The sequence below is a fragment of the Urtica dioica genome, chromosome 4, assembly GCF_054948205.1.
Source record: "Urtica dioica subsp. dioica isolate 48M chromosome 4, U.dioica_male_clone48M_v1_H2, whole genome shotgun sequence".
Taxonomy (NCBI): domain Eukaryota; kingdom Viridiplantae; phylum Streptophyta; class Magnoliopsida; order Rosales; family Urticaceae; genus Urtica; species Urtica dioica.
Genome location: NC_142759.1, coordinates 45,282,875 through 45,295,081, shown reverse-complemented (window position 1 = coordinate 45,295,081; position 12,207 = coordinate 45,282,875). Strand labels below are relative to the sequence as shown.

Sequence of the window (12,207 nt, the reverse complement as noted above, 5' to 3'; positions counted from 1 at the left end):
AGCATCGTATCATAATCTCAGTCCTCGAATCTCATCCAAGGGTCTGGAAGGCTCCAAAAATGTACCCTGGAATGCTTTATAGTCCTAATGTAATCTAAATTCAGAATTACACAATACACTATACAATACTCCATAGTTTATATCTAGACCGATTAGAGAGAAAAGCCACTGGAGAGCTCTTGGAGTGAAGAAGAAGAAGAAGCTCTTGGAGTGAAGAAGAAGAAGAAGAAGAAGAAGAAGAAGAAGAAGAAGAAGAAGAAGAAGAAGAAGAAGAAGAAGAAGAAGAAGAAGGTGACAACCCACCTTCATCCTCATCATCAACCTCATTCTCTTTGTTACCCATTTCCCTCCCTACTTCCTTAACTTCAAAAACTCTTTCAAAGACTCTTTTGCCATTCACCATGTCTGTTTTCACTAGAGTTGTTGAACCTGCACTACTACATATAATAGATTCGAAGACATAAAATTTAAGACGTTTTTCAAATTGCACGACTTCAAAACCATTAATAAGTTTATAGATTTTACAAGTCGTTTATAAAATGACTCAACCTATTTTTTCAAGTCATTATCATAACGACTTAAAAAATATATGCGTAAAACATTTTGAATCACTAAAAAAATGACTTAAAATCCTTATATGTTTTGAAGACGTTTAAAATATCCGGGTGGATATTTTAAGTCTCTTTCAAAACGACTTCATAACATCTAACTGGAAAAAATAAATTAGTTTTTGAGACGTTTTATTAGTGTCTTCAAATATATCCACATAAATAAAAAATTATAACTTATAACAAGTAACATCCACGCGGATACAAGAAAAACTGTAATGACTTTTTATTTATTGATAAAGAAAGAGTCAAAGAACCATAAAATTATATGCCGAGTTTAAGAGATTTGATAAATTTCTTGAAAATTATTCTTTTAAAATAAAAAAAATATTAGATAATGCCTCTAGAAAATCTGCGTTAACCTCTTCACGCCTTTCGATCCATTTCGGTGGTTATTTATTTACTTATTTTGGTTTTTTTTTTTGTTTTATTTATTTAAAACCCATTCAACTCCCTCCTTTCTTTTTGCCCCCTCCCCTTCCAACATTGGGGCCTCTCCAGCGCCGCTGTTGTGGCGAATTCATTCCCGAGAAGTCTTTCCCGTGCGACTACACTGACGCAGAGTCGCAGACCCTCGCTCTCCTTGGATCATCGATGGCAGTCTAGTTCTATTCTCTCTGTCTCTCTTTTCTACATGTATTCTCTTTTTTATTTGTACTTTTCATCTCTGTGACTCTCGGCGCTCTAAGCTTAGACGGCGACCGGCCCACAGAGGCTAAACAATTCCCCACCCCGACACTCATCCTCAAGGATGGTACTTTGATTTATAATTATCTATCCTCAAGGATAATATTTTATGAATTAGTATCACACTAGCATACTGATCTGGGTGTTCTGATTTTTAGGTACTCGAAATGATTTCCGTGCGTTTGGATAGTGTGTTAATCGCAAATTAGTTCAAGTTCTCTTAGATTAAATCATAACACATGGTCATATAGCAATGATCTTAATTGTTATGTTCTCTTTGGTTTGGTTGGTTTCTATATGTTTTTATATCAATGATTCATGACTTTATCTTTAACCAAATCAGGATTTACTCAACTACTTTGTGAACTTGATACATTATGAGACCTTGAAGTTCCTCTACATGAAGCAGGTGAAATAAGAACTCTCATTGATCGATCCAATGAATTGGGATATCAACAATTCATGCTTCTTTCTAGCCAATGTTTCAGGTTTTTATTTTATTTTTGAGAACTGGACTATAAACGCAATGAAAATGTTTCATTGAGTTATTCATAGAAGGCTAAAGAAGCATATGAGTGGGATCTTACTGAACTCAATTAGGAACGAGGTCAATACAAACTTTGTGTACATTTGAAGAAGGAAGACAAGTCAGGTCTTGGTAAGTTATAAACTAGTCATATGATTTATTTAACCTTGGATCTTTTTTTTCATATTTGTTTTATCTTATGAAGCCACAATGTTTTGTCTCAGAAAAACCGTGTTTACTATTGTCAGGTCACTGCCTCTGTATTTTTCTTGGAAAGATTGATTTATTATTCTACATCGTTTGCACAAGTCTCATGCCAAAAACACTCAAAAGTTTATTATTGGTTGATCGCCTTGATGAAGTTGAGATGTACCCTGGAGATATTGTTCTTTGTTTGTAATTTGCAACTCGTACAGTCCAAAATTCCTTGTACTTTGTATTTCAATCGCATAGTTTTTTGTCCTTGCGATTAAAGTAAATAAATAACCGTGCTTTTTTTTTAGAGCAATATGATTCTTTTATTATTTTTATATAATTTTATTTTAATTTTGTTTTATATAATTTTAAATAAGCCAGAAGAATCCAAGATGAAAAAAACGTATGTATACGTTTTTTTAAAATCATAAATGTATATGCAAATTAGTATAAAGAAGAAAACATTCAATAAATAAAAAAATATCTACGTAAATAAAAATCCACACAAGCAGTTTTTTGTCAAAGAAAACGTCTTCAAAAATTAAGTCCAAGTCAGCGAGTTTTTGTCACAAAGAAAACGTCTTAAAAAATGTCTCCATGTCAGCATTTCATTGCTTACGTGGACTCATTTTTAAGTCGTATTTTTTACATTTGGAGTCATTTTCTTTAATAATTTAAAGACGTTTCTTGAGTGTCTTAAAAAACTTGGACTTTTTAAGTCACTCACTTAGATGTCGTTTTTTGGTATGTCACCAAATGTTTTTTAAGTCATGTTTTTAATGTCATAAATTGTCATATTTCTAGTAGTGCTGGATTAGTTGTTAGGATCTGCTTGCAATAATCTTCCAGAATTGCATATTGGTCTTTCATAGAACCTTCTAAAATCCGTCTTGCGTTTTTCTTGGCTCTGTAAAACATTGACTTTGTTATGTTGATAAACTTTGTTGCAACACTCAACTCCTTGAAGTTTTGGTAGTCGAGATTCGGGTTAAGCCTGAAGTGGTCAATGAAATGATTTGCTAACCACGTACTATTCACTAGCTTATTCTAAAAAACTATTCCACACTCATGTTTGTCTATCAGAGTATTGATTCTCACCGTTTTGTTATCAGCATTCTGAACCTTAGCATATATCACCCATTTGCACCATTTTCCTTAGCATTTAGCCTTTATCCTCGTTTGATCATTATGAACATACTGGAATGCCCTGTCCTCATTAATGAAAACTTCTCTTAAAGTACGTCTCAGATGCTCAATTGTTGGGAATTGCATACCCAACTTGAACTTGAAATCGGCTAGGTTTGAGCGCAGGTTAAACTCTCTCCTCGACGTCTGCTGGTCGCCGTCGCTGTGGATGCTCTCAAGGTCGCTCCCAGACCTATATAGCCATCAGATTCTTCATTTTGACCGTCGATGTCTGCATAAACCTGGTTCACCGACGACCACCATTGCTGAGGGTGCTTGGTGTGCGAATCCTCTTCATACTCTTTGTCGTCAACGTACTCCTCCTCTACGAGTTCAAAATCATCAACGACCACATTAGCTTGCTGATCGTCTTCCATCGAGAATTTTTGGGTTCTTCTATTTGGGAAATATTCAAGTCATTTTATGTCATTTTATTTTTTTAAATATCATTTTATTGTATGTATCGGTGAATTAACATTAGTAATATATCACCGTTACATCTCAACCATTAAGTCGTATAAGAGACTAACGGCGAGTCTCATAAAAGACTTTAAGGATTCTACCCGACGAAAAAAAAACATTAGAGACTGAATCGTATCCAACAAAAAACTTTTAAGGATTTCTATTGCCATTTTCTCATTTTATTTTTTAAATATATTTGAAATTTTGAATGATAAAAAGTCTTTTACTTTTTTTTTTTTTTTTTTTTTTTTTTTTTTTTTTTTAATCAGAAAAGTCTTTTACTTAACAACGTTGCATACCATTTTCTTTCCAATTAAAAGAAAGGGAAAAAGAAAGAAAATATCCCCTCTCCCCCTCTCAAAACCTGAGTCGGTTTTTCTCTGTCTGGAGACACCAGATTTCTCTCTCTCTCTCTCTCTCGCATCGCATTTCGATTCAGCTATGGAGTTTCCTTTCATGGAAGCTGTTGTCGGTAATCACTTTCTCTCTCTTTCTCACCGTATTCACGAAGTCATGTTTTTTGTCAGTTCGTATTTCGCGAACGAGACTTGTACCTAGATGTCCTGTCTTGACCTTTTCTGTTGTTAAGCTCGTCGCTAATGCTATTATTTTCTGTGTACTTATTGTTTTCTGATTGAGTTCTTAATGGTGTTCATTTAAGTATTTTTTTTCTTCTCGATTTCTTGATTTTTTTTGCTCTTTAATGTTTCGTTCAGGATGTGTTTTATTCGCTGATTTTGCTTATAAAGTTTCGGTCTCTTTTAACATAAAACATTTCCTTTCTTTCTTTTTTCGCTCAAAGAGAAAACCTTGTGTTGGCTTAGCCGATTAGCTTGAGGGGGAAATAGGAACTTTAGAGCTCTATGATAGGTTGTGATTTGTAGCAAGTCTTTTCATATTTCATAATATATACGATTAGGCATTCCAATCAATGCTATTCATCTATGCTTCAATAAAATGATACTAAAAGAAGTGTTGCTTCCAAAGGTCTTTTTCTTTCATTTCAGGAAGAATTTTATAATTCTCTTTTTGGCATGACTAATAGTGCTGGTTAACAAATTGTCTTCTTGTATTGGTCATCATTTCTGTTTAAACCTAATTTTCTGTTTTTCTCAAACTTGCTTTTTAGGGTTTATGATATTGATGTACTTGTTTGAATCATATTTGGATACGCGACAACACGCTGCCCTGAAACTTCCAACCCTTCCAAAAACTTTGGTAGGAGTGATCAGCCAAGAGAAGTTTGAAAAATCTCGAGCCTATAGTCTTGATAAAAGGTATGCGGCGGAGTTAATTTTAATTTTTAAGGCAGTTGTTGTTGTTGTTTGTTTGTTTTTTTTTTTTTTTTTGTGTGGGTGTGTGTGTGTGTCTAATGGATGCTTATTTTTAATTAAGTAATTTGTTCTGTTCTGTGGATTTATTATTTGCTTTCCAGCCACTTCCATTTTCTCCATGAGTTTGTCACCATACTGATGGATTCAGCTATTTTGTTCTTTGGGGTTTTGCCTTGGTTTTGGAAGGTTAGTATCGGAGATTTAGTAAACAATTTTTTTTTGTTCTACTTGTTTCATTGTAAATTGAGGTGCCATATGAATTGCAGAAATCAGGAGAGTTTATGGTCTTAACTGGCCTTAATGCGGAGAATGAAATCCTTCACACTCTTTCATTTTTAGCTGGGGTCATGATTTGGTCACAGGTAAGGCGGGGTTTATCAGTTTAACTTTAACTCTCCCATTTCTTTGCACCACTAAGTCAGATTAAAATAGTTTTACAATAAACAAACTCATCATAGAAGCTGTAGTGGGTTTCCTTGCTATGGATCAAGTTTGAGATCATCCGATCGCAACATGTTATCTTATATGTTTATGCTGACAACTTTTTCTTTGGCTTGTTTTGCAGATTACCGATCTACCATTTTCTCTCTATTCGACATTCGTGATTGAAGCCCGTCACGGTTTTAATAAAGTTTGTACTTTTCATTCTGATTGTTTCACTGCTTACTATTTCTTACATGGTTCACTGATTTTCCATTTTTCCAGAGTTTTTCTGTTACTACTATTTTTATTCCTTTCAATTTTACATTCCCAAAGTTGTTCCTAGCGTAGTAATACCTTTATATGGTGCGCTTTGCAGCAAACAGTCTGGTTATTCTTTAGAGATTTGGTGAAAAGTATATGTCTTTCAATCCTTCTTGGTCCTCCGATTGTGGCTGCGATCATTTTCATAGTGCAGGTCTGATCACTTCCCTCTCATTACTATAAAAGCGCCATTTACTTGGAATACACGGTCTTCATTTAAGATAAATTTTGTGTCTTCTATTTCTAATTCAGGAACATTGATGCTTACATTCTTTTCTGAGATATACGTGCAGTATATCAAGTATTCATTTTATTTATTTTTCCAAATGTGATTGCAGAAAGGGGGACCGTACTTGGCTATCTATCTCTGGGCATTTATGTTTATCCTTTCCATTGTCATGATGACGATCTACCCTGTTCTTATCGCCCCACTTTTTAACAAGTTCACTCCTGTGAGTATACAACAGATTTCTTTCACAAGAATTGAAATATTCTAACGAGTTCCGTTTATTAATTCTCTTCAACCATGAGGCAATATTAGCTTCCAGACGGTGAGCTCAGGGAAAAAATTGAAAAGCTTGCCGCATCCCTCAAATTTCCACTAAAGAAGTTATTTGTTGTGGACGGATCTACAAGGTCAAGTCATAGCAATGTGAGTGCTTCTTCTACATTTTTGGATCTACCTGCGAGAGAACAATTCATTGTAGTGTTGAGTGATCTGAAGTTAAAATGTGCTTTATCCAATAGGTACTTTTTTTTACAAGAAACACTCATATATGCTAAGGATTCTAAAAATATAAGTTTAAGAAACACCATTGGTCCAAGGTTGGACTGTAAAATGAGGGTTCCAAGTGGTATCAAGATGGTATTAGGCTCGTTACATATGCTTGAGATACGTTTAACCCACGTGGTTTATGTTGGACAAACTTTTTTGCATAAGAAGTGTTTGACTGGGTTTCTAAGTGATAGGAGATCTGATGCTATTATTTTGAATGTTGCTTTCTTCTGGTTCCTTGCTGATTGATTCACTCTACCATGCAGGCCTATATGTATGGATTCTTCAAGAACAAGAGAATTGTGCTTTATGACACACTGATTCAACAGGTGAGAAAGCGTAGCTCTTTGAAATATACTTTATTTCCATTGTGGCTATCATTTATGTGTGTATTTTTTGTATTTTTAATTATCATAATATCCCAAGAGAGTGCTTATCAAGGGGAATTACTTAATGACTTGACTGATCTAACCTAGTTTACATTACAATATTGTGCACGTGCAATATTTATGATCATGAAGGCACGGAAACATTGTGCTTCACGTTCTTTGCGTAATTTGACTATTGTTAGTATGTTAATCAATGTTCTTTTTTATGTATAATGTTAAAAGGTTTTGACAATGAGAATTGGTGTCTTGTAGTGCAAAGACGATGAGGAAATTGTTGCAGTCATAGCGCATGAACTAGGGCACTGGAAGCTTAATCATACATTGTACTCCTTCGTCGCTGTGCAGGTCTGGTTTACCTTTATATCTATATCTTCTTTTACAAACGTGTGGAATTTGGTGAAACATTTTATAGCCTTATTAATTACACCATAGCATTTCTTTGTTAGTCCAACATATTTAAGGGGACCAAATGAGAATAATTATGAGCTTTTTTTCTAGAATTTTATCCGGTCACTAGGAGTTATTTTGGCTATGGTATGGATGTCACAATAAGACAGTACTTGTCATGATTGACATAAATGTATAGAGTTGGGTCTTATTCTTTCTTTCTTTCTTTCTTTTTTGATTTCTTAGGTTTCTTATCTTTATTGGTATAGCTCCCATTTTAATTGGCTCTGGTGATGTTAGTTGAGTATTCATTATATTCTCCATTGTTCTCCTCTTCTCTCAACTTGTTTTATATGCATTCATCTTTATCATGGTGTAGATCCTTACGTTTTTGCAATTCGGAGGATATACTCTTGTGAGGAACTCTAAGGACCTGTTCCAAAGTTTTGGATTTGATACACAACCGGTTCTCATCGGACTGATAATATTTCAGGTACTACCCACAGAAAATACTGATGGGTCCTCCTTCAATCTTCTATATTCCATGTTTTAGTCTTTGAGCAGATCAAATCCCTCCTTTTATTTGATAATATCCTTGAAGGGTCTCAAACATATGTTAAATCTGAAAACTTTAATTCGATGTCTTGATTTTCTTGCAGCACACTGTAATACCAATCCAGCACCTAGTTAGTTTCGGTCTCAACCTTGTCAGCAGATCTTTTGAGTTCCAGGTTATATATTTTTCTTTGTATAATATTGCCACTCTGTGCTTGTTTATTCTTCGAGGAGAACTTGACACTGATTAGTTTTTGTTTCTACAGGCTGATTCCTTTGCCAAGAATCTCGGTTACACCCAAAAGCTCCGCGCCGCTCTCGTGAAACTACAGGTAAATAAATCAATAGCTTAAATGCTTCGACTTTGTGCTTCGTGATTTTTGGTTCAGGTACCGAACCATGTTCTTATTTATTGATGATCTTTTACAGGAAGAGAATTTGTCGGCAATGAATACAGACCCGTGGTATTCAGCGTATCACTATTCCCACCCGCCGCTCGTTGAAAGGTTGGCCGCGCTTGATGAGTCCGATAAAAAGACAGATTAGATTTAGTGTCTTTTGATGACTCGTCGTTGTTCTCGCCGGAACAACTCGATAACCCTTAGCTCATGTATTTCAGTTACCAACGTTTACCCTCACATTTCTAAGAAGAAGATAACAAATGAGCAATAGGTAAACAAAAAGAAAAAAGGGCTAAGAAAAAAAAAAAACTTGGTTATATGTTTGTATGACAACAGTCATAGTGATAATCCCAACTTTTTAAATTGCGCTTAATATCATGTTACGTTAATGTTGGTCTCAAGTAGTTTTTCAGATGTTTTATATATACATAATATTAGTTTTAAATATCTATGCCTAGTGTACACATAAGATTGCTATTGATTTATCCTGGTCTGATATTATTATAATTATACTATACTATATGACTTCCATGGACTAAAATAGTATTTTTTAAGCTTCCATCTTAAGGCACTTTTCTGATTCTTGACGATGTTCCCTTTTTTAAAGGCTATTTTTTTGTGTGTCAAGTTGTGGACCAAAAATATTCGAGAACTATCAATACGAAATGTTGGTACTAAAATGTGACTACACTGCTGAAAACATCCGTACTTGTGAGATGATCAATTCCCTTTGCAAAATATGTTCTCTTTCTGGTTTGGCCTTGGATATTGGTGATGGAAAGTGGGAGTTTTTCTTTCTGTTATACTTGTGTGTTATATTAAAATATGTAGCTTGATAAATATGGTTTATTTATAGTTATACTGTTACTTTAATTTGAGATATTTTTCATGGTGTTTTAGAGGTTGGAACTTGGAGTGATGGTTCATCAATGTCAAACATTCACTCATCATCATTAATCATATTATTATTAGCTCGTGTCTGACATTAAAATTAATTGATGTGAATATACTTTGATAAAAAAAAAAAATAAAAAAAAAAAAAAATTCATGATTTTGAGAACGCTTGGTATGGTCTGTGGAGCCAAGATTTAATTAAGGCCTTGTTTGATAAGTTAAAACTCCTAGAACATCCATTGTCTTATTTCTGAGTTTTAAAATTTTTTTTTTTGTTTTTTGGGCATATTCAGAAACCTTTCGGTCTCCCTCTTGGCATGTGAAAATTGGCCGCAAAATGGATATTTTATTTCTTCTTTTATTCTTCCAAGTAGATTGTTCTTGCTTGATCAATTTTTCAAGTAATCCTTTTCCTTTCAAATGTGTATATATTTTACTTTTTTGTTTTGTTTTGTAAGGTGAACTTCAGAACAGCAAAAGAATAAAAAAAAAAAAACAGTTTCAATGGTAATTTATATAATTAACGTGCAAGTGAAGGATGACTCGGCATCAATTGATGATAAGAAAGAGAAACGAATCTGTTACTTTTAAATCACCATATGAGGTTTTTTAAAGTAAAGAAACGAATATGTCACTTTTAAATCGCCGTATTACATTTTTGGTCGTCAAATCATACTCGTGAGCGAATTAAGTATAGTGTAGATTTCACGTCTTAATGAATAGCCACAAAAGGTCAACAAGCATAGATTAGTAGATAGATATCCTGGATGGAAGGGATTCCGTATCATAAATTATATATATATAAGGGAGAGTTATTAGATCACTAACCCAGAAGTACACATTCTGTAGCTCAAGTTTAGTTTAATTAAAAAAAATAGTCCAACTTATTTAATTTGACACCACAATTCCGAAATTATTATCATATATATAATATCAAAGACACACGTTCAAACACTTTGATCCAAATTTGCTCTGACCGAAAACTCCGACCAAACCCTAGAATTTCGCCGATCCACATTTCGCCGCACCGATTCACGCTCTCGCCGGTCGTCTCCGCTCATCGCCGCTCAAAGTCGTCTTTGCTGCAAAATTTGGTCTAATGGTATTTTCTGATTTGTTTTAGTTAATTAATTTACCAAAACAGTAACTTTAATTTATTGTTCGTGTTTTTATTTTTCCTTTTATAAGTTAATTTGGTGGATTAAACAGTGAGAAAATATTGAAATCATGTTTGTATCTTGTCAAATGAGGTCTATTAATGCTTCAAATCTTTAGTTTGTTTGTGAATCAATTCACTTGGAAATGGTGCTTATCTCACAAAAAAAATGACGGGGTTCCAATCCGAAATTCGCGAAGGCTGTTTGGACTCGAGGATGGTGAAGACTCGGACGGATAGTAAATTAAATTAAATAAATAGAAAATCAAATTATAAATAAAATTTATTGAAAGAGTTAAATTAAATTAACTACATATTAAATTAAATTAACTTCGCAGTAAGTTAAATTAACTGAAAGAATAAATTAAATTAACTAAAAGAGTAAATTAAATTAAGTGAAACAATAAATTAATTAACTCATCTTCACATGAATATAATTTTGTACTTATGAAAATATATGAGTCATTTATCTAATAAAATAAAATTTGAGGTAGATAGCTAAAAAAAAAAAGGAGCATCAATACTGGCAAAGCTACGGATTTTTTGTTTCATAGAAGTTAAGTTAATCTTATTGCAAAAATGTACCCTGAGGTGATCTTACCTTAGATATTGGATTCTCTTCTTCTTCTTATTCTTCTTCTTCTTCCCTTATTTATTTATTTGTTTTAAATGTGGCTAACTCGATTAAAGGTCATTGGAGGATAAAAATAGTCTCATGTTTAAAAGCTAAATAAAAGGACAACGTTTTTTTTTTTTTTTTTTTATGTTGAATTTTGAATACAATGTATTTTAAATTAATTATAATTAATTAACATATATTAATATAGATTAAAATATATTAGGCATGAAAAATAGATCTTCATTAGTATCAAAATAATAATGGTCTAAATTATGAGTAATCACATATTTTTAAAATTTAATGATATAAAGAAAATATGAATTTATATAATTGATGAAAAATTTGAATAATAACTTAAATACACGTTTAGAATTAGACTTGTAACACTGAGGGAAAAAAAAAATTCAAAAAAATATTATATCTTTGAAAAAAAATAAAAGAAGCAATAATTATAGAAGAATTTGTTGCAACTACTCATCTCTTAATTTTTTTTTTTAAGATTTTGGTCAAAATTTTATTTTATTAAGAAAATAGTAAAAATTTATTTTATTAAGGAAATAGTTTATCATGTCGAAATAAATTAAATAGACTAAATCAACTAATTTAATTTATTTCGGATTGATGGAGTACTATTTTTAAAAAGAGAATAAATTATTAAATTATGGAATTAATTGTCCCATAATTTTAATGTTAATTTGACGATGGGATCTACTACTACAGTTACAATTAAGTGAAAGTCATTTGCAGCAACATTATACATCCACTGTTTTTTTCATATACTTTATAATAATAAAACAAGACACTGGCGGGGGAAAAAAAAGAAGAAGAAGAAACTTTTAACTAACTATAATGTTTGATCATATAATACCATCTGGAATATAATACCATCTGGAATGAATTATTATTATAAATTCACCCGTAACAAACTTATCTATAATAATTTATTGGAAAAAATATTATTTGTCTTAAAGATAAAATAACAGGCACGTGTCAAATGGAGGCAGATAAATAGGCATAACCGCAGTAGACGTCATAAATTATTATCCAAAAAGTCCAACCAAACGGCCATACAACAAAAGCAATTAAAGCCAACCAGTTAGAGGAGCAAAAAATAATAATAAAACCAACCAGAAAAATACAAATTAACCACGCACCAAAAAAAAAAAAAAATCACTAGATTCCCATAATTTTATTTTATATCTAAAAGAATTCCGCTTTATTCATTTCATACATTACAGAGGAAAGACAGCTCAGCTCACTCACTGCTGACACACAGACACATTATATACA

General features: G+C 32.7%; 1 protein-coding gene across 1 annotated transcript; it reads left to right on the top strand.

The window, feature by feature from the left end:
* The first annotated feature begins 3,961 nt into the window (after window positions 1-3,961).
* On the top strand, window positions 3,962-8,697 carry ATSTE24 (Peptidase family M48 family protein). The gene is made up of 14 exons (XM_089612799.1): window positions 3,962-4,135; window positions 4,793-4,940; window positions 5,099-5,183; window positions 5,264-5,359; window positions 5,563-5,628; window positions 5,797-5,895; window positions 6,080-6,193; window positions 6,283-6,393; window positions 6,783-6,845; window positions 7,158-7,250; window positions 7,672-7,785; window positions 7,952-8,023; window positions 8,114-8,179; window positions 8,277-8,697. The coding sequence occupies exons 1-14, from the start codon at window positions 4,105-4,107 to the stop codon at window positions 8,391-8,393; spliced, it is 1,275 nt and encodes a 424-aa protein (XP_089468925.1). The 5' UTR covers window positions 3,962-4,104; the 3' UTR covers window positions 8,394-8,697.
* Window positions 8,698-12,207: the final 3,510 nt, after the last annotated feature.